This window comes from Didymella exigua (genome assembly GCF_010094145.1).
Source record: "Didymella exigua CBS 183.55 unplaced genomic scaffold M421scaffold_6, whole genome shotgun sequence".
Classification (NCBI taxonomy): domain Eukaryota; kingdom Fungi; phylum Ascomycota; class Dothideomycetes; order Pleosporales; family Didymellaceae; genus Didymella; species Didymella exigua.
Window position 1 is genome coordinate 58275 of NW_022984780.1, and position 17980 is coordinate 76254.

Sequence of the window (17980 nt, forward strand, 5' to 3'; positions counted from 1 at the left end):
GCATCCGCACTTGTCGACGATGCGCCACAGACGACTCGCCCAAGTCCGTGCTTCGTACCTTCAAGCGCAGCATGGCGTACTTGTCGAGTCGAAGGTTGTAGCACCTCACCCGTCACTTCCACCGCCCGCCGTCCTCCATCCTCCCCTACCCAGCTAGCTAACATTGCTGCCACCACCGAGACCCTCACACAGGATCTCGCGCCGTGGAGAGCAATTGCATCATGCCCGCCGAGCTGCTATACGGCGATCTGGACGACCGCCAGCCGCGCTGGAAGCACGCCTCGACGATACATAATTCCCTAACCGTCCTCCAGTATGCCTACCCGCTGCTCATGCTGGGCTTCTTTCTGGTCGCCTTTACTCTCCGCAGCATCGCCTCTTCGAAAATCAATTCCAACATCGCCAAACCCACCACAACCGGTCCTGGAGGCAAGCCGCTGCCCGCAACCGACCCCACCCGCAACTTCGTCAAGAAGACGGTCCTCGACGACGTGACGCAGACTCAGAAGCGAGTCTTCGAATGGGTCTCGCTGGCTGCTGCGCTGACCTTTTTTGGGAATTCGGTGCTTGTGATTGCCCAGGCACTGGCAAAGCAGAGCGAGCACTGGTGGTGTGGCCAGTCTGTAGTGGTACGTGCTGTCCTGGAGAGAGCAACATGGAGTTGCGCCTGGCTGACTTGTGACATTCCAGATCTACCTTGTGGGCTCTTTCTTCGTCTACAGCCTGTTCCTGATCTCTCTGCTCGACTCGAAGCCCTCGCCGACCGCCGCTCACCTCTCGACATGGCTCGTCGGTCTGGTTCTGGAGATTGTCCTCGTCGCTGGCTCGCTGGCTCTCTACACCCACGCCCATTACCAACCGACCATAGGCAACCCCGAGAACCCCAAGCTGCGGTTCTTCATGACCGAATGGGAGGCAGCCGAAGTCGCTATTGATCTGCTGCGCATCGTCCTCTTGCTCGCTCTCATTGGGTTTTACCTTGTATTCGTCGTCTTGCCACAGCTGAAGAGGGCGCAGGAGCAGGGAAGCCCTGGCGAAAGCACCTCGCTCTTGGGGAATGGCGCCGAGCGTGCAGAAACCGGTCACGCGAACGGAGTGAACGGAAACGGGTCATATGGCTCAGTTCACCCGGTCGGTGGCAAACACCAGCACACCGAGGGCGCACCGCCTGCCTGGAGCAGACCGACTGGTGCACCGACTCGCAGCTGGTGGGAGTATATCAAGGGCTACGGCGTCTTCTTCCCGTACCTCTGGCCCGCAAAGGACCGCAGACTACAGATCATGGTGGTCATCTGTTTTGTGCTGGTTATGGCACAGCGTGTCATCAACTTGCTCGTCCCTGATCAGCTGGGTCGCATTGTGGACCGCCTCGAGCACAATTCCGCGGGAAGTCCTTGGACCGCCATCTGCCTCTTCATCGCTTTCCGTTTCCTCCAAGGAACCAATGGTGTGCTCGGTGCCGCACGATCGGCGCTTTGGATTCCCGTGTCACAGTACTCGTACCGCGAATTGTCAGTTGCGGCATTTGAGCACGTGCACAGTCTTAGTCTGGATTTCCACCTCGGCAAGAAGACGGGTGAGGTACTCTCGGCGCTTGGAAAGGGAAGTTCTATCAACACTTTCCTTGAGCAGGTGACGTTCTCAGTAGTGCCCATGTTGTTGGATTTGGGCGCTGCTATTGGCTACTTCCTGGTCAAGTACGATGCATACTATGCGCTAGTGATTGCCATTGTGACTTTTTGGTACATCTACTTGACGATTCGGATGGCGCAGTGGCGCGCAGAAGTCCGCCGTGAGATGGTTAACGCTGACCGTGAAGAAGACGCTGTCAAGTAAGCTGACATTCTTTCCTTGTCCACAACAACATACTGACGGTGCTAGGAACGACTCCATGGTCTCGTATGAGACAGTCAAGTACTTCAACGCTGAAGCTTACGAATTTAAGCGATACCGCGATGCCGTCAAGAAGTATCAGGACGCCGAGTGGAAAGTGCTCTTATCGCTGAACATCATGAACATCACGCAAAACATGGTCTTCATGGTGGGCCTGTTGGTGACTTGTTTCATTGCAGCATACCAGGTCACCACCGGCCAACTCTCTGGCGGAAAGTTCGTTACGCTGATCACATTTATGGGCCAGCTCCAGAGTCCGCTCAACTTCTTCGGCACTTTCTACAGGATGATTCAGTCTGCGATGATCAACTCCGAACGCATGCTCGAGCTTTTCAAGGAGACAGCGACAGTTGTTGACAAGGAAGGTGCAAGCGATTTGCCTTTGTGCAACGGTGATCTGAAGTTCAAGGACGTGCACTTTTCTTACGACAACCGCAAGGCCGCGTTGACCGGCCTAGACTTCCACTGCGCGCCAGGCACCACAACTGCGTTTGTCGGGGAATCTGGTGGTGGAAAATCTACCGTCTTCCGCCTGCTCTACCGATTCTACAACACCGAATCTGGAAGCATCGAGGTCGACGGCAACAACGTCACTGATCTCACCATTGATGCAGTACGCAGCCACATCGGCGTTGTTCCTCAGGACACCGTGCTTTTCAACGAAACTCTCATGTACAACCTGAAGTACGCCAACCCCTCCGCGACTGATGAGCAGGTCTATGAAGCCTGCAGGGCCGCTAGCATTCATGACAAGATCCTCACCTTCCCGGACAAGTACGAAACCAAGGTCGGAGAACGTGGACTGCGTCTATCTGGGGGCGAGAAGCAGCGTGTCGCCATTGCTCGCACGATTCTGAAGAACCCAAGGATCATCATGCTGGACGAGGCCACTGCCGCACTTGACACGGAAACTGAGCAGCACATCCAGGAGGCTTTCGCGACCCTGGCACATGGACGCACTATGCTCATCATTGCCCATCGACTCAGTACCATCACTCACGCCGATCAAATTCTTGTGCTGAACAAGGGCAAGGTACAAGAGCGGGGAACCCACGAGGAGCTTCTAGAACGTAATGGCCACTACGCTTCCATGTGGAAGAAGCAGATCAGAGCACAGCGAGCGGCCGAGCAGGCCAAGTTTCTGAAGGACAAGGCCGAACGTCTCCGCCGACAGTCCAAGGATGCCTCGATTGACAACGATGGCAGCAGCAGTCATTCTAGCTCTGAGGATGAGAGAGCAAAGACGCAACGCACCAACCAGCTGTCCGGTTCTTACCGTGGTGAAGCTCCCTCAAAACCACACGGACACCCCTAGGCTCTTACTCTGCCACGGGAGTGCCCACCAAATTGTTCCAAAGATCGGACCGGATGCGCGGACCGCATCGAGTGCATGCGTCGCCTCGGTGGCGTCTGGAGTCATGTCTCCGATCGATCGACACCCTGAAACTGATAAGAAGCACCGCGACCTGAGCTGTGGGCCGCTCTTGGATAAGAAATTGAAGAAGCGGCTGAACCGACGACACCGAGACTCCAGCTGTTCCATTTGTATACCACCCTAACCCTCTGATTCAGCCAGATTGGCACCATCACTATATCATTATGGATGTTTTGGATATTGATTACATGGAGTTTTGGCGGAACGAGTAATGTACAACCACCTGGGCGGTAATTTGTCGCTGTTTCGAGAAGCGAAAACGATACGGCAGCGCCAACACTAGAAGAGCGAGCTGTGGCAAGGATATCAGCGGCCAGCCTGGTTATAGCCGTGTCGCGGTATGTTGCATAAAGGTGATGGCCGTGGGTGGTATTTTGCATAGAACGTGCCTGCGGACACTTGCATGTCATTATTAGGGGATAGATATTATCAATCGATACCTGCAAACACACTTGGCAATAACTGCGTGAGCTGAGCACGACCCAGAGGAGCGGATACCGGTCGCGTTCTCGAGGCATACGCAGGTGGCGCCTCTGCAATCGCACAGGGCGCACGCTTGCGGACGTCAAACAACTCGCTTGGACCTTGTATGTACCTCGGACCATCCGACCTGTCTACGAAGTATCTGATCCTGTCACCTGTATATCTGTCGCTTGCCCAGCCCACACGGTCACCGCTGATGTGGCATATTTGCCCTCGCATCGCGGCCATGACATCAGCCGTGCCCCGATGGTAATCCCCGCCTCGGCAAGCCGCAAGATCTCAGACCCGGCGCAGTGGGCAAAGCGAGCGACCACGATTAAAACTCTCCGCAAAGATCCCAAAGGCTTGGTAGAGCGACGACACTGCATCCGGGACGTCGACGTCGACGTGCAGATCGCAGCGTTCAAGGTGCGGGCTTGCGTGCGGTGCGGTGTTATTCTCTTTTTCCTGTAGTCTAGAGTTGAGATGCGTTGCGAGCGTGCATTCCGGTCCGGGCAGCGAAAGACGCCGAATCCTGGCGAGGCACGCAACTCGTCGCGTCGTCGCCGCTGCTGGCACGACAGAACCCCCCTGTCCTGCTGCCGAGTCGATATCCGCTGGCCGTCGCGACCTCTTTTCAATACCGCACAAAGTACCTCCGAGGACGAGACGTGAGGTCGGGGGTCGTCGCTGGGACCTGCACTGTGCATTTCGACAAACGAGACGAGAGCTCTACTCGACCCGTCTCGTCTCGATTCGAACTGCTGTTCCGGGTGTCGCGCATCGGAGTATCCCCGGCGCCTCAGGACACGGTCTCGATTCTCGAAGCACCGTGTGATAGTCGGCTTAGCGTGCACTGCATGCGGCATCTCGCCGTCTTGCAGCTGCACCAGGCGCTCATTCTCCCTCACCCCAGACTCGCTGGCACCCGGCGGTCTGTACGTTACTGTTTCTGCGAGCCTTTGCGTGCGCCACTGCCTTCCAGACTCCAGGGACACGCTGGATATCGCGGCGCTCGAGCGGCTTGGCCTGCAGGGCCCGGGGAGGAGGGTAGAGGGTAAGGGGAGCGGGTACTTCTCGCGGCTGGAGTGAGTATTAGGGCTCTGGTTCTTCGCTCGTTTCGAGCAGGGTCAAGGAACATGGCAGTGCGAGAGGCTGATGGATCGTAGGAAGGTGCTCAAGTTCAGGAAGGGTGCGGGTGCGTCGAAAGAGGGGGATGCCGAGATGGTTACTGAAGCTCAGCCGGCGGGGATTGATGTTGTAAGTCTGTGGCTGTGATGCTGTTTCCTGTCTTGCTGATCTTTCTTTTTTTTCGTTGTATTCGGCGATGTTGGAAACGGGCTGTGTGGGGATGTTCTATCGTTTTTGGGAGTGTTTTGTTTCTGGGAGTGTTTTGTTTCTGGGAGTGTTTTGTTTCTGGGAGTGTTTTGTTTCTGGGAGTGTTTTGTTTCTGGGAGCGTTTTGTTTCTGGGAGTGTTTTGTTTCTGGAAGTGTTTCGTTTCTGGGAGTGTTTCGTATCTGGGAGTGTTCCGTTTCTGCATGTCTGAGAAGCACTATTCTGCATGTCTGAGAAGCACGATTCTACATGTCTGAGAAGCACTACTCTACATGGCCGTCTTCCTCATCGTCATTCGAACACAAGCGTCAAGACCTCCTTCATCGTCGTCGCTTGCGTCGTCCTACGCTAACCGCCCCAGGACTCCGAGTACGACAACTACATCGAATCCGACGACAACGACGCAGACCGGCAGTCCTTCTACGCCAGCACAGGCGGCGGCTCGCTCGCGTCAAGAGTGACATCGTACCGGTACGAGAACGGGCGGCGCTACCACGCGTACCGCGAGGGAACGTACTACGCGCCCAACGACGAGGCCTACTCGCGCTACGAGACCATTGTGCACCACCTGTGGCTGCTCACCCTGCACGACCAGCTCTTCCTCGCGCCGCTCTCCAACCCCGAGCGCATCCTCGACATCGGCACCGGCACGGGTCTCTGGGCCCTCGACATGGCCGACTTCTTCCCCGCCGCCGAAATCACGGCCACGGACCTGAGCCCGATCCACCCGCCCAGCGTGCCGCCAAACGTGCACTTTGAGATTGACGACGCCAACTCGCCCCTCACCTACCCACCCGCGCACTTTGACATGATCCACATCCGCGGGCTGACAGGCTGCATCAAGTCCTGGCCGACGCTGTACGCGCAGTGCCTCTCCGCGCTGAAACCGGGAGGGTGGATAGAGCACCTCGAGTTCAGCGTGGAGACGAGCGCGAGCAAGACCAGCACGGGGTACAACGAGCAACTGCTCTCGGCGTTCAGCGTGTCGATTCTGGACGCGGGCGCGCACCGGACGGGGATGAGCTTCGACGTTGTCAATGAGATGCACGGGTTTCTGGCGGCGCCGGACAGTGGGTTCGTCGACGTGCACTCGCAGACGTTTGTGTGGCCTATTGGGCCGTGGCCCAAGGATCCACATCTCAAGGATTTGGGAAGGTGGGGCGAGCGCAATTGGTGCGATGGCGTCGAGGGCTGGGTTATGGCGCTGTACACGCGGTTGCTGGGGTGGACGTACGACGAGGTCAAGGCGTTTGTGCGGGACTTCCAGGGCGTGATCAAGGACCGCAGGGGCAGGCTGTGGCAGGAGGTGAGGGTTGTGTGGGCGCGGAGGCCGTTTGAGGGGGAGGTCGTGCGTGCTGAGGGTGCGGGAGGTGCGGGAGGTGCGGGAGGTGCTGGAGGTGCTGAGGGTGCTGAGGGTGCTGAGGGTGCGGGAGGTGCTGAGGGTGCTGAGGGTGCTGAGGGTGCTGAGGGTGCCGAGGGTGCCGAGGGTGCCGAGGGTGCCGAGGGTGCTGAGGGTGCTGGAGGGAATGAAATTGACGAGATGAATACAGAAAAGTGATGATACCCAGAATCAAGCTACACAAGACTAGACGAAAGATGGCGTTGTACCGCATGTAATGGTCATGTTGATTATCATATTCACGTTGATGCTCTTTGGTTCTATCGATGCTCGTGTGAGTGGATCCATGCCACAGACGACCGACTCCATGCCGCAGACGACCGACTCCATGCCGCAGACGACCGACTCCATGCCGCAGACGACCGACTCCATGCCACAGACGACCGACTCCACGCCACAGATAAGCCGGCAGCGTCACGCCGTGCATCTCCTATTCGCCGAATGCAATCGCAATGTGCAGTTTGCTCGCCGGAGTAATCTGCACGTCCTCGAGTGCAGTCTCCATGTGCAGGCTCCCCGCTGGAGAGCGCTACTCTTCCATCTCGTCGGCCTCGTCCTGACACGCCCGCCCGTTCTGCCTGCCGTTGGACTTGGGCACGGAAGCCTCCTTGTCGATCATCTGCCGCGAGACGGACACGATGTTGTCTTCGATGAGCTGCTGGCCGACGTCGGAGATGTCTGGAGTCAAGGTTAGCACAGGCTCGGTTGCACGGACAAGTGGGCGGCGCACGCTTCTTGGGGTCGACCTTGCCGACGTAGCGCGTCTTCAGCTGGTCCGGGGTCAGCTCCGTCTCCTCCTTGACGCGCTGCTCGTAGCCGTCGGCCAGGGCGACGAGCTTCTGCAGGCGGTCCTGGTTGCGCTCGGCGTCGAGCGCAAAGTCGTCCATCTGCAGGGCCTCGGTCCACACGTGCTTGTGCAGGTTCATCAGCATGTTCTCCTCGAGCGCCGACTTGCGGTAGTCGATGGCGATCGAGTAGTAGTGGCGGTTGAGCCCGTGGATGAGGGCCTGGATCGACGGCTTGTTGAGGTGGCCGACGTTGGACGTCGTCTGCCGCGGCTCGTGGCCCATCATCAGCGTCTGCGGGTTGATGAGGCGGAAGGCGTCGATGACCACCTTGCCCTTGACCGACTGGATGGGGTCGACGACGACGGCGACGGCGCGCGGCGTCAGCTGCTCAAACGACTGCTGCGTGTTGATATCGACCGACGACAGCCAGCAGCCGAAGCCGGGATGCGAGTGGTACCAGCCGACGACGGTCTCCTGCCGCCCCGTCTGGCGCAGCATGTCCATCATCTTGGTCTGGAAGACGGGGTCGACGGCCTCGACCGACACGCCCGTGCCCGACTGCGGCATGGCAAACACGTCGACGACACGCACCGTGTAGTCGTCGACAAACTCGCCCAGCATGAGGCCCATGACCTCCATCGGCACGCCGGCGCGCCCGTGCCGCAGCATCTTGAGCAGCGCCAGCGACGAAATGTAGACCGTCTCCGAGTTGTCGATCAGGTGTGTGTCCTGCGCGGGCCCGCCGCCCATGCCGCCCATGCCCTGCGCCGCCGCGAGCATCCTGCTTAACCGGTCCATGGCGGTGTGTCGTGTGTGCGTGTGTGTGTGTGTGTGTGTGTGTGTGTATGTGAGTGTGTGTGTGAGTGTGAGTGTGTGTGAGTGTGAGTGTGTGTGTGAGTGTGTGTATGTGTGTGTGTATATGTGTATATGTGTGTGCGTGTGTGTGTGGCGGGGAACGGGTCTTCTGCGGGGGATAGCGCGAGAGGGCGAGGGAGAGGGAGAGGGAGAGGGAGAGGACGAATATGTGGACGAGGATGCGGACGTGGATGCGGCGATGATGCGCTTGCTGCCACCGGTGATGCGGTTGCTCTCTGCTGCACCGCCCGCGGTTCTGCCGACACCGCCTGCGCTAACCAGCTCCGCAGCTCTCCCAGCTCCGTCGGCCTTTGTCGCGCCCGCCGTCTTTCGTTATCCGCGTTCGCATTGTCCATGCCTCGATAACAGCGCCCTCGACGCGACCTCTCCCGCCTGCACCGCCGTAGCTCCTCGCCTACCACACCGCCCTCCTCTCCATCGATATCCACCATGGACTCCGACCACATGGCGCCCTCGACGGGCGCGCACAGCCTGGTCGGCGGCACCGCGTCGCAACCCAAAAAGGTCGCATACTTCTACGACTCGGACGTCGGCAACTACGCCTACGTGGCGGGGCACCCTATGAAGCCGCACCGCATTCGCATGGCCCACAGCCTGATTATGAACTACGGCCTGTACACCAAGATGGAGATTTACGTGCGTTCACCGATACGTCTCTGCCTCGCATGCTGTAGCCCAAGACTGACAAACACCGCACACAGCGCGCCAAGCCCGCCTCCAAGTACGAAATGACGCAGTTCCACACGGACGAGTACATTGACTTCCTCCACAAGGTCACCCCCGACAACATGGACAGCTTCGCAAAGGAGCAGAGCAAGTACAATGTCGGCGATGACTGTCCCGTCTTTGACGGGCTGTTTGAGTTCTGCGGCATCAGCGCCGGCGGCACAATGGAGGGCGCCGCGCGTCTGAACCGGGGAAAGTGCGATGTCGCTGTCAACTGGGCCGGCGGGCTGCACCACGCCAAGAAGAGCGAGGCCAGTGGCTTCTGCTACGTTAACGGTACGACGGGGAACCGGCGAGTCTTGGTGGCCATGCTGACTTGTGCCAGACATTGTGCTGGGCATCATCGAGCTGCTTCGCTACAAGCAGCGCGTTCTCTACATCGACATTGACGTCCACCACGGCGATGGCGTCGAGGAGGCCTTCTACACCACCGACCGCGTCATGACGGTCTCGTTCCACAAGTACGGAGAGTACTTCCCCGGTACCGGTGAGCTTCGCGACATTGGCGTAGGCGCCGGCAAGAACTACTCGGTCAACTTTCCTCTGCGCGACGGCATCGACGACGAGGCCTACAGGGCCATGTTCGAGCCGACCATCGAGGCCGTCATGACGCACTACGGCCCCGAGGCCATTGTGCTCCAGTGCGGTGGTGACAGTCTGTCCGGAGACAGGCTGGGTTGCTTCAACCTAAGCATGGCGGGCCACGCCAACTGCGTCAAGTACGTCAAGAGCTTCGGCGTGCCGGTCATTGTGCTCGGCGGCGGCGGTTACACCATGAGGAACGTTGCCCGGACATGGGCGTACGAGACTGGCGAGCTGGTGGGAGAGCAAATGTCGAAGCAGCTGCCCTTTAACGACTACTACGAGTACTTTGCCCCCGACTACGAGCTCGACGTCCGCCCGTCGAACATGGAGAATGCCAACTCGCACGACTACTTGCACAAGATCAAGTCGACCGTCATCGACAACATTCGCCGAACAGGCCGGCCTTCTGTAGAGGCCTTTACCAACATTCCAAACAACCCACTGACACGCGACGACGAAGACTCTGACATTGACGACGATGAGGACGCCGACAACAACCCTGACGTGCGCTCGACAGAGCGTCGCCAGGATCGTCGCATTGCCAACCCCGCCGACTACGACGATGACAGCGAGGACGACGAGTACCGGGCCAGCATGGGCATCCGAGACCAGCCCGGGAGGGACAAGTCACGGAACATTACTGCCCACGTGAACCCGGACGCCGCGAAGCCTGACGCGCTCGACAAGCTCGCGGGTCTGGACGATCTCAACGACGACAGCGCGCTGTCTACACGGCAGACGTCGCCAGCAGGCTCCCGGACGCCCGCCGTTGCAGACGAAGAGGACGGTGATGTTGACATGGACGAAGCAGAGCCGGCTGAGCCGGCTGAGCCGGCTGAGACGGCTGCTGCGCCCGAAGCCGGTTCGACCGACTCGCACTCTCCCTCCAACAATCTGACACCGCCAGAATCACCCACCGGCGCCGGCGTCCCTGCGCCAGATGTCGAGATGGAAGGCACCGATGAGGCCGCAAAGGCGGATGTTGCTGAAGAGAAGCAGGCTGAAGAGAAGCAGCAAGGCGAAGCCGAGCGCGACTCTGAAAACGCAAAGGGCGAGGTCCGCACAGAGGTCGCCAAAGACAGCTGAGGAAGCAGGCATCTGCTCTTCCTCGTAGAGGAGCATTCTTCTGGCGTTTTGCGTTGCGGTGTCTCTTCACAGCCCACGGGCTGTGTAGTGTTATGTGTTATGACATGGGAGTGGTTTTTGGATACCTCACTATTGACAGCTATGAATGGCAATATCATTACTTGCTCTGATGCGCCCCGTCTGCTGTATCGGTTGACGTCTCCCTCAGCATTGACGCTGCACGACCCGTCTCCCTCAGCATTGACGCTGCACAACCCGTCTCCCTCAGCATTGACGCTGCACAACCCGTCTCCCTCAGCATTGACGCCGCACGACCGTTGTTGTCACTAGCATCGGCTAATGCAGGTCGACGTTTGAGAGGTCCACTTCGCCCACTAGGCCCGAGGCGGTAAAGATCAGACAGCACATTCACCTGTACGTGCTTCGTACAAAGTACCCCACCTGGGCCACATCAACAGCCACTTTCAAGCCCACATCTCACAACAGCCACTTTGAAGCCCACACCTCACAACTCCAAATAACAAGCACTTTGGTCCAGATCCTCCAGGCGAGCCAGGCCATCGACACAAACTCCAGCATGTCCTACAAACGCAAAAAGTCCCTCCTCATCGGCATCAACTACGTCGGCTCCGCGCATGAACTGAAAGGCTGCCACTCCGACGTCGACAACATGGCCGAATTCCTCTCGTACCGAGGCTACGACAACGGGCACAAGGACCGCGTCATCCTCTCCGACCTCCCGGAAGTATCCCCAGACTCACCCTACTACCCCACCGGCCACAACCTGCTCGCCGCGATGGACTGGCTCGTCAGCGAGCCCGGCTGCACGCTGTTCATGCACTACTCGGGCCACGGCGGGCAGATCGCCGACGTCGACGGCAACAGAGGCGTAGGCGGCATGGACAACACCGTCGTGCCCGTCGACTTTGAGCAGCGCGGACAGATCTCCAGCACCATCCTGCATGAGCATCTGGTCACGCGCATGGCCGCCGATTGCACGCTGTTCATCATCATGGACTGCTGCCACTCGGGCTCCGCCGTCGAGCTCCCGTTTGTGTACCGCTCCGACGCCGACGGGCAAATCAGCCTCATGGACAACGTCAAGGCGGGCGCGCGCCTGCTCACCGAGGCAAATGACCTGATCAACGGCGGCTTCAGCTACCGCAAGCTCGGCGAGGCGCAGGAGCTGCTCGCGGGCGCGTCGTCGTTCTTCAAGGGCCTGCGCCACATGGGCGAGCAGGAGGAAGAAGGGCTCAGCGCAGGCGAGTTCGAGGGCCAGTACGGCAGCGAGAAGAAAATGGTCACCATGTTCAGCGGGTGCAAGGATGACCAGACGAGCGCGGATGCGCGCATCGCCGGCGAGGCGACGGGCGCCATGACCTGGGCGTTTCTCGAGACCATGAAGAGAGAACAGACGCCCACGTATGCTGCGGTGAGTGATGGGCTGCGCGATTCAAGTGCTATTGGCTGATTTGTGTAGACCCTGCAGATGACGAGGCAGTTGCTGGGTCAGAGCAATTACTCGCAGATCCCGCAGTTGAGCTCTGGGCTGGATATCGATCTGGACAACATGACTCTGGTCTTGTAGCTTCGAGGCTGCGTTACCGAGGAGCGACATTGGTACGGGGTTGGTCGTGCTCCTTGCTTGGCCATCTTGGGAAATGAGGACCATATTGTCAGGACATGGTCATTTGTGAGCCCCCCTCATCTTCGAGAGACGACAACTCTTAACATTGCAAAGATACTACACGCCTCACCATGGCATCAGCCCCAGCATGGCAGATTCGTTTGCGCAGGACTCCTTCACAAGCCTTTGACATCAGACAGGCCACCGGCATTCCGGACAGAGCTAGCAGGTAGGTAACCAAAGAGGAGGCACTGAACAACCATCCCCCCTTCAGCGTTTTTGAATACATAACCCAGGCTGTTGCCCTGTACGCCAGTTGTGCTGTATTCATCTCGCTGCGCGGTCACGTCCAATCTACTTTTTCCCTCTGTGTCTGCATTCGCGGGCCCTGGCCACTCCTTCACTGCTATCTTCATGAACGTGCTCTTCTACTGCGCGGTTATTCTTGTGTACACACCCCGTCCAATGCCCGAGTGCTTCATACGCACGCGACGTCCTCGGCAAACACATCCCCTGCGCAAGTACACATACCACTCAAGGAGGTGCGAGTGGGGCACGAGTTGTGATCGAGTTGACTACTTCATCACTGGTCGGAATGTAGGGCACCGGCGTGATGAGAGACAGCGGCATCCTCGACAGCGAAGCCGAAAGGGGGCCAAGCCACCACGTGCCAATCTGGATCGCCATCGCCCTCGCACCGTCGTCGACAGAGCCTTGAATCCCATCCAAGAGAATCGACGCCGACTGCTCCCTCCTCCACGCTCCACACACCCCCGGTACCCACCGCCACCACCTCCGCTCTGACACCCCGAGCCTCACTCGCCCAACTTCTTCCCACCCCGCACAATCTCAAACTGCGTCAGGTCCCCATGCCTGCCCTGCCAGGGATGTCGATGCAGCGCGAAACTCTCGCACTCGGGCTGCGGAATCCTGGGGAACATGCCCATCTTGACAATAACCATGGTCGGGAAAATCTCCGCAATCGACATGATAGGACTATCACACACAAAGTATTAGCCCATGGTGACACTCGAACCCTCCTCACACCACCGCCCCGGGGAAGGGAACATACTTCCCACAAGTCCCGCAAAAGCAGCGCTCAACTTTCTTCCCGCTACCCGTCTCGAGATCGACGTATACCCGCATTTTCGCCTGGGGATCGTCGACAACGACTTTCTCCTTCTCGATGGCTAGGTTCGACGACACGTAGGAACCTGCGACTTTGCGGCAGTTGGCGCAGTGGCACAGGTGGCCGCGCGGCCGCGTGAAGAGCTCGTTGTCGTTGATGGTCACGCGGATCGCTTTGCAGAGACATGTTGCGCTTAGGGATGAGGAGAAGCTGGATGGGTCGTGGGAGTTGGGATTACCGGTCAGCGTAGAGGGTGGGGAGGAGGCCATGCTGGGTTGTGGAGGCTGCGAGGTTGCCGCTATGAGAGAGGAGGGGAGGTGGTATTTGGGAGATGTTGGGAGATGTTGGAAGATGTTGGGAGATGCTGGAAGATGTTGGGAGATGGTAAGGAGAGCTTCATGGCGCGAACTAGTCTTGTACCCGGCCGTGGGGATCTGGGGTACCGGTAGACATGTCATGCCGCTGACCTTGGCGGATCTAGACTTGCATCCGAACGAGGCATGGTCGAGCGGTCGTGATTCCTCCTCTTACCCAGCTTCAGCTTCGCCTTCTAAACGCCCTCTCTGTCACGCTCCGCTCTCGTGCTTGACCTCGTCGAGCCGCTCTTCCTTATCGGCTATACCTCATCCCACCTCATCGATCGCATAGCCGAACCACGAATGCCCCTCCACCCCACCATGGACCCTGAACTGGATCGGGTGCTCGGAAGCAGCTCCGGCTCCGCGTTTGCAACTGACTCCTGACCTAGAGGTCTCAGTGGAGTGTGGGAGGAGAGATGTGCTTGCGAGACCGTTGCGGATGGGAGAATCCTCACCACGAACAGGTTCTTTTTACGCAGGTAAGTGGAATGTCCGCCATGGCCGCTGAGGCAACGGAGCAGCTGCTATCGGATTCGTATGCATTGTAGGCCCTTTTGCTCACTTGTTTTTAGAATAGCCGCCTGCCATGTCCGTTCTGCCTTGTCTGAGGTTCGGAGGCCTTGCTAGTACCGCTGGCGTTGAGGAGCTGCATCAACCTGCTGCAGATGGTGAGGTGGTGGTGTGAGGTAGACTGCATGTCACTGGTCGTCGTGACTATCGAGTAGTGCATGCGATCACATCGCAGGCACGTGTCAGAAGCTCATTCTCCCCACGGTCTCTGCTGAGGTCTGCCGGCGTTTGGAGACCGTCGAGTACATCTGTGTCTTTTTTCGTGATGTCGTTGTGGAGAGGATGCGCTGACGTCACAGCATCATCAGACCGAATTCTCCAGCAACACCTATATCAACTTTTCCTTGCGCGCAACTCTCATATCATTTCAAAGGTCAACTCAAAAGTCAACAACTGAGCAACCCCATATTCCCGCCAACTTCCAGTCCATTCTAAACCACATTTACATCGCCAACACGCGCATCATGGCAGCAAAGAAGGTCCTCATCGTCATGTCCGACGCCCACTCCTTCCCTCTCTACAACACCGGAAGCGATGGCAAGACGGTGCGTCAGGACTCAGGCTACTTCCTAATGGAGCTCGCCAAGCCTCTCCAAAAAGTTCTCGATGCCGGCTACGAAGTCACATTCGCCTCACCCCAGGGCAAGGAGCCGCAGCCAGACCCCCTCAGCGTGTCTCTCGCCGCCTACGCCGGCAACTTCTTCAAGCGCAACAAGGACCATGAGCTCATCGAGCGCATGAAGCGCGAAAACGGCTTCTCCAGCCCGCGCAGGTTCTCCGATATCAGCGACGACGAGCTCAGGAGCTATGCCGGTGTCTTCATTCCCGGCGGCCACGCGCCGCTGTCAGATCTCGGTGACGACCCGGAACTCGGCCGCATTCTGTCGCATTTCCACGAGCAGCGGAAACCCACAGCGGCGCTGTGCCACGGGCCCTGGGCGTTCTTGTCGACCAAGGTCGGCCCGCAGAAGGCGTTTGCGTACAAGGGGTACAAGTTGACGGCGTGGTCTGATGCGGAGGAGGCGGTTATGGAGACAGTGCTGCGCGGTGAGATTACCAAGGTGGAGTCGGTGCTGAGAGAGAACGGCGCGGATATGCAGGAGGGGCTTGCGAAGAGCGCGGGACAGATCACGGTGGATCGGGAGGTTATCACTGGCGATAATCCAATGTCTGCTAATGCTATTGGCGACAAGTTCTTGGAGATGATGGCGGCCAAGTAGATGTACCGCAGTGAGTCTGGAAATATTCAACAAAGCTATTACAAGCTATTGGGCTATGCGTCAGCTTGTGTACGCGCTTTTAGCCTGGGCGTACCAGCGCAAGTCACATGACTAGCTTCTAATGCACTGGCAACAAGAACACATGACCGGGGAGTACTATTGCACATATTCGGCGAGAATCAGTGCGAGGGTCCTAGAGACATAATCCACAGCTTGTAAGGTCTACTCGACCCGGCAGATCAAATCCTTGTCGACTACAGGAAGCCTGTCAAGGAAGTGCTGTTTGATGCTGCCTTACGCTTATGCCAGACATCTCACGATCTCTCAGATTGCGGTATTGACCGCATTAACAAGACCTTCGATTTCTGCAGATCAAACTACGGCATTCACGCCGCCATGACCATACAACTCGAACCATAGCTCATACTGGTGTACTGCTTTCAAGTTGAGTTTATCGCTTCTGACCAAAATTGTCAACAAACAAAACCGCGTCAAAATTTTGTTTGAGTTTTGTCTCATTTTACAACGTCGACTAAGCAAAACCTGCTGCTGCTATTTTGATAGTCAAATCAAAAAAATGATGTTCCGGCCGTCAAGAATTTTGAGGTTTGTTTGAAAGTATATTACTTCGTGTGACTTAGCGTTGTGGCCGGTGGCTCGGTCAGTTTTCATGTATTATTCACAACAACTATTGCTTCCAAAAATCCCTCAATCACAACCACGCAGTGAAAAATATGTTCCGCACCTAGGATCGTGAAGCTAAACGCCGCGCAGGCCGTGCTTGGCATAGCTTAAGTATGTTTGCCAGCCGATCGCGTACAGTGTTCCATCAGCCCGTCCACGCCATCGGCTCGTGCACGCTTTGGAGCCCCGAATACCAAAAGAATATAAGGCTATAGAGCCACCTACATTAGCTGTTATCACGGGATTTTGTGGTGGAGCAGTAAATAAGCCTTGCAATTCTCTTGCGCTATGTGTGTTTACTTAGAAGCTTAGTGGTGCGGCCAGTACAGGTGGTAGAGACCAGTCAAGGTGCAGGCTTAGTTGCGGCACCCACCCCATCTTCAACATCAATAGCAACAACAGCAGGAGTTAGAGCTAGCTGCTGAGGCTTAGATACTTTGACGCCTTGCCTCTTACCCCTTTTAGACAATTGTAGATTATTCTAGAATTGTTTTGCAAGCTTATAATCAACGAAGAGTTGCTCACGCTCTTAGGCCTATATTATTGTTTGTCTAGCTGCTCGGTGATGACGTAAAGAAGCACTAATGCTGTGAAGGATTAAAGTCTTGTAGCCATAAGTCCTGCAGCTTAGAAGCTGCTGACTGGTATACAAGAGCAGGTGTGAGAGCTGTGCCATTAGCGCAAATACAAGCCAGCAGTGTAATCCGCTTGCGATTGCTATCTTAGAGTGGTGTTTTTATCTCTCTAGACTTAAATCTTGCTCTCAGAATTAGCTTTGTGGCGGTTGGGGTCCTTGCCAGAGGTCTATTAAGAGAGGAGGTGGATGTGGAGTTGTTCAATGAAGCGGTCTGACCAGCACTTTTTAACATACTGTTTTAATATTTCTGCTGCAAAATTTCGTACTATCTCCCTTGTAGGTGGTAAGCTATGCTTGCAGAGTGCGTCTATATACTTCACAAGCTCATTCTCTTGCGTAGTGTTAAGATGCTGCTGCTCTGCATAGACTTGCGCGCGCGACGCGCATACCCCATGGTGCCAGCGCAACAACGTTGATTGATTGCAGCCATATTTTTTTTTTGCAGGTTGAGCGTAGGGGTATGATTCGCCTGCCTTCCATGGACTAGGGCTTCAAGGGCATCGTCTAATTCTGGCATGGCGTTGGGGGGTAAATTAATTTAGGATTTCGGTGTGTGAGCGTTGGTTTTGCTAAAAAGCGTGCACGAGCCGATGGCGTGCACGGGCTCATGGAACACTGTATTTCCGCGCTCCGAACGCTTAACAACACCTATCACTCAAATTGAACAATTACTTAAACAAAAGGCAGCTCTGCAGCTCCGTTAAATCAATTGAATAAATTAAAACACTACAAAACTGTCAAACAAACATAATCAGGGTCTCAAATTTTGGCAGTTTGGTTTGTTGACAACTTTGCTTCTGACTCAAGCCGAGAGTGCGACATGTACTTTCTACTAGATCAGTGGCTTATTCCAACTAGATACCTGAATAAGCCGCTAATTAGCGCACCCCTGGCGGATCTCAACGATTCGGCTCTGCTCGGATCATCTTTCGATTGCTTCCACCGCGCTACGAACTGTGGTGAGTCTTCAAATGTTACCTGCTCGCCAAAACTTCATGCGTCAACGTCCCTCCAGGCAAGAGGACTACATTCGTGCATTTGTGAGCGGAACTCGCTCGATTGTTGACTGCAGCGGCATTTTGACGTCGAGACTTGGCGACTTGATGTATCTGTTTCAGGAAGATACGACTTCAAGGACACACGTAATAAGACTGTTGGAATGCGCTAT

General features: G+C 56.8%; 10 protein-coding genes across 10 annotated transcripts; 5 read left to right on the top strand and 5 right to left on the bottom strand.

Annotated features, from left to right (window-relative positions):
* Positions 1-221: 221 nt before the first annotated feature.
* On the top strand, positions 222-3208 carry M421DRAFT_56707 (heavy metal tolerance protein precursor; the record flags this gene model as incomplete). Its single annotated transcript, XM_033595431.1, has 3 exons — positions 222-629; positions 691-1832; positions 1882-3208. 3 exons carry the CDS (start codon positions 222-224, stop codon positions 3206-3208), a joined length of 2877 nt encoding a protein of 958 aa, XP_033451325.1.
* A 51-nt stretch (positions 3209-3259) lies between these two features.
* On the bottom strand, positions 3260-4280 carry M421DRAFT_339320 (uncharacterized protein). Its single transcript, XM_033589451.1, has one exon. It carries the CDS (start codon positions 3931-3933, stop codon positions 3310-3312), a length of 624 nt encoding a protein of 207 aa, XP_033451326.1. The 5' UTR covers positions 3934-4280; the 3' UTR covers positions 3260-3309.
* M421DRAFT_339288 (uncharacterized protein) lies at positions 3576-5054 on the bottom strand. The gene is made up of 2 exons (XM_033589450.1): positions 4953-5054; positions 3576-4878 (listed from the first exon to the last, which is right to left on the bottom strand). The coding sequence occupies exon 2, from the start codon at positions 4657-4659 to the stop codon at positions 3943-3945; it is 717 nt and encodes a 238-aa protein (XP_033451327.1). The 5' UTR covers positions 4660-4878; positions 4953-5054; the 3' UTR covers positions 3576-3942.
* M421DRAFT_99006 (S-adenosyl-L-methionine-dependent methyltransferase) lies at positions 4949-6684 on the top strand (the record flags this gene model as incomplete). Its single annotated transcript, XM_033598691.1, has 3 exons — positions 4949-5050; positions 5488-6505; positions 6560-6684. The coding sequence occupies 3 exons, from the start codon at positions 4949-4951 to the stop codon at positions 6682-6684; spliced, it is 1245 nt and encodes a 414-aa protein (XP_033451328.1).
* Positions 6685-7054: 370 nt separating this feature from the next.
* Positions 7055-8111, bottom strand: M421DRAFT_56527 (Mov34-domain-containing protein; the record flags this gene model as incomplete). Its single annotated transcript, XM_033595414.1, has 2 exons — positions 7055-7203; positions 7256-8111. 2 exons carry the CDS (start codon positions 8109-8111, stop codon positions 7055-7057), a joined length of 1005 nt encoding a protein of 334 aa, XP_033451329.1.
* Positions 8112-8491: 380 nt separating this feature from the next.
* Positions 8492-10752, top strand: M421DRAFT_417728 (histone deacetylase 1). The gene is made up of 3 exons (XM_033591572.1): positions 8492-8825; positions 8891-9191; positions 9241-10752. The coding sequence occupies exons 1-3, from the start codon at positions 8619-8621 to the stop codon at positions 10584-10586; spliced, it is 1854 nt and encodes a 617-aa protein (XP_033451330.1). The 5' UTR covers positions 8492-8618; the 3' UTR covers positions 10587-10752.
* A 411-nt stretch (positions 10753-11163) lies between these two features.
* On the top strand, positions 11164-12174 carry M421DRAFT_2604 (peptidase C14; the record flags this gene model as incomplete). The annotated part of the gene is made up of 2 exons (XM_033588686.1): positions 11164-12018; positions 12067-12174. 2 exons carry the CDS (start codon positions 11164-11166, stop codon positions 12172-12174), a joined length of 963 nt encoding a protein of 320 aa, XP_033451331.1.
* Positions 12175-13028: 854 nt separating this feature from the next.
* On the bottom strand, positions 13029-13611 carry M421DRAFT_56451 (uncharacterized protein; the record flags this gene model as incomplete). The annotated part of the gene is made up of 2 exons (XM_033595403.1): positions 13029-13209; positions 13286-13611. 2 exons carry the CDS (start codon positions 13609-13611, stop codon positions 13029-13031), a joined length of 507 nt encoding a protein of 168 aa, XP_033451332.1.
* A 1124-nt stretch (positions 13612-14735) lies between these two features.
* Positions 14736-15491, top strand: M421DRAFT_56658 (ThiJ/PfpI family protein; the record flags this gene model as incomplete). Its single annotated transcript, XM_033595426.1, has 1 exon — positions 14736-15491. The coding sequence occupies one exon, from the start codon at positions 14736-14738 to the stop codon at positions 15489-15491; it is 756 nt and encodes a 251-aa protein (XP_033451333.1).
* A 1491-nt stretch (positions 15492-16982) lies between these two features.
* Positions 16983-17249, bottom strand: M421DRAFT_57035 (uncharacterized protein; the record flags this gene model as incomplete). The annotated part of the gene is made up of 1 exon (XM_033595460.1): positions 16983-17249. A coding segment is annotated over one exon (267 nt), but the record flags the coding sequence as incomplete, so codon positions are not given.
* Positions 17250-17980: the final 731 nt, after the last annotated feature.

Bases quoted from the DNA above. Each gene is read 5' to 3' on its own strand.
- M421DRAFT_339288 (XM_033589450.1), bottom strand. From the start codon at position 4,659: ATGCCGCATGCAGTGCACGCTAAGCCGACTATCACACGGTGCTTCGAG.
- M421DRAFT_339320 (XM_033589451.1), bottom strand. From the start codon at position 3,933: ATGGTCCGAGGTACATACAAGGTCCAAGCGAGTTGTTTGACGTCCGCA.
- M421DRAFT_417728 (XM_033591572.1), top strand. From the start codon at position 8,619: ATGGACTCCGACCACATGGCGCCCTCGACGGGCGCGCACAGCCTGGTC. The intron at 8,826-8,890 runs GTGCGTTCACCG...CACCGCACACAG, and splicing joins ACACCAAGATGGAGATTTAC to CGCGCCAAGCCCGCCTCCAA. The intron at 9,192-9,240 runs GTACGACGGGGA...GACTTGTGCCAG, and splicing joins TGGCTTCTGCTACGTTAACG to ACATTGTGCTGGGCATCATC.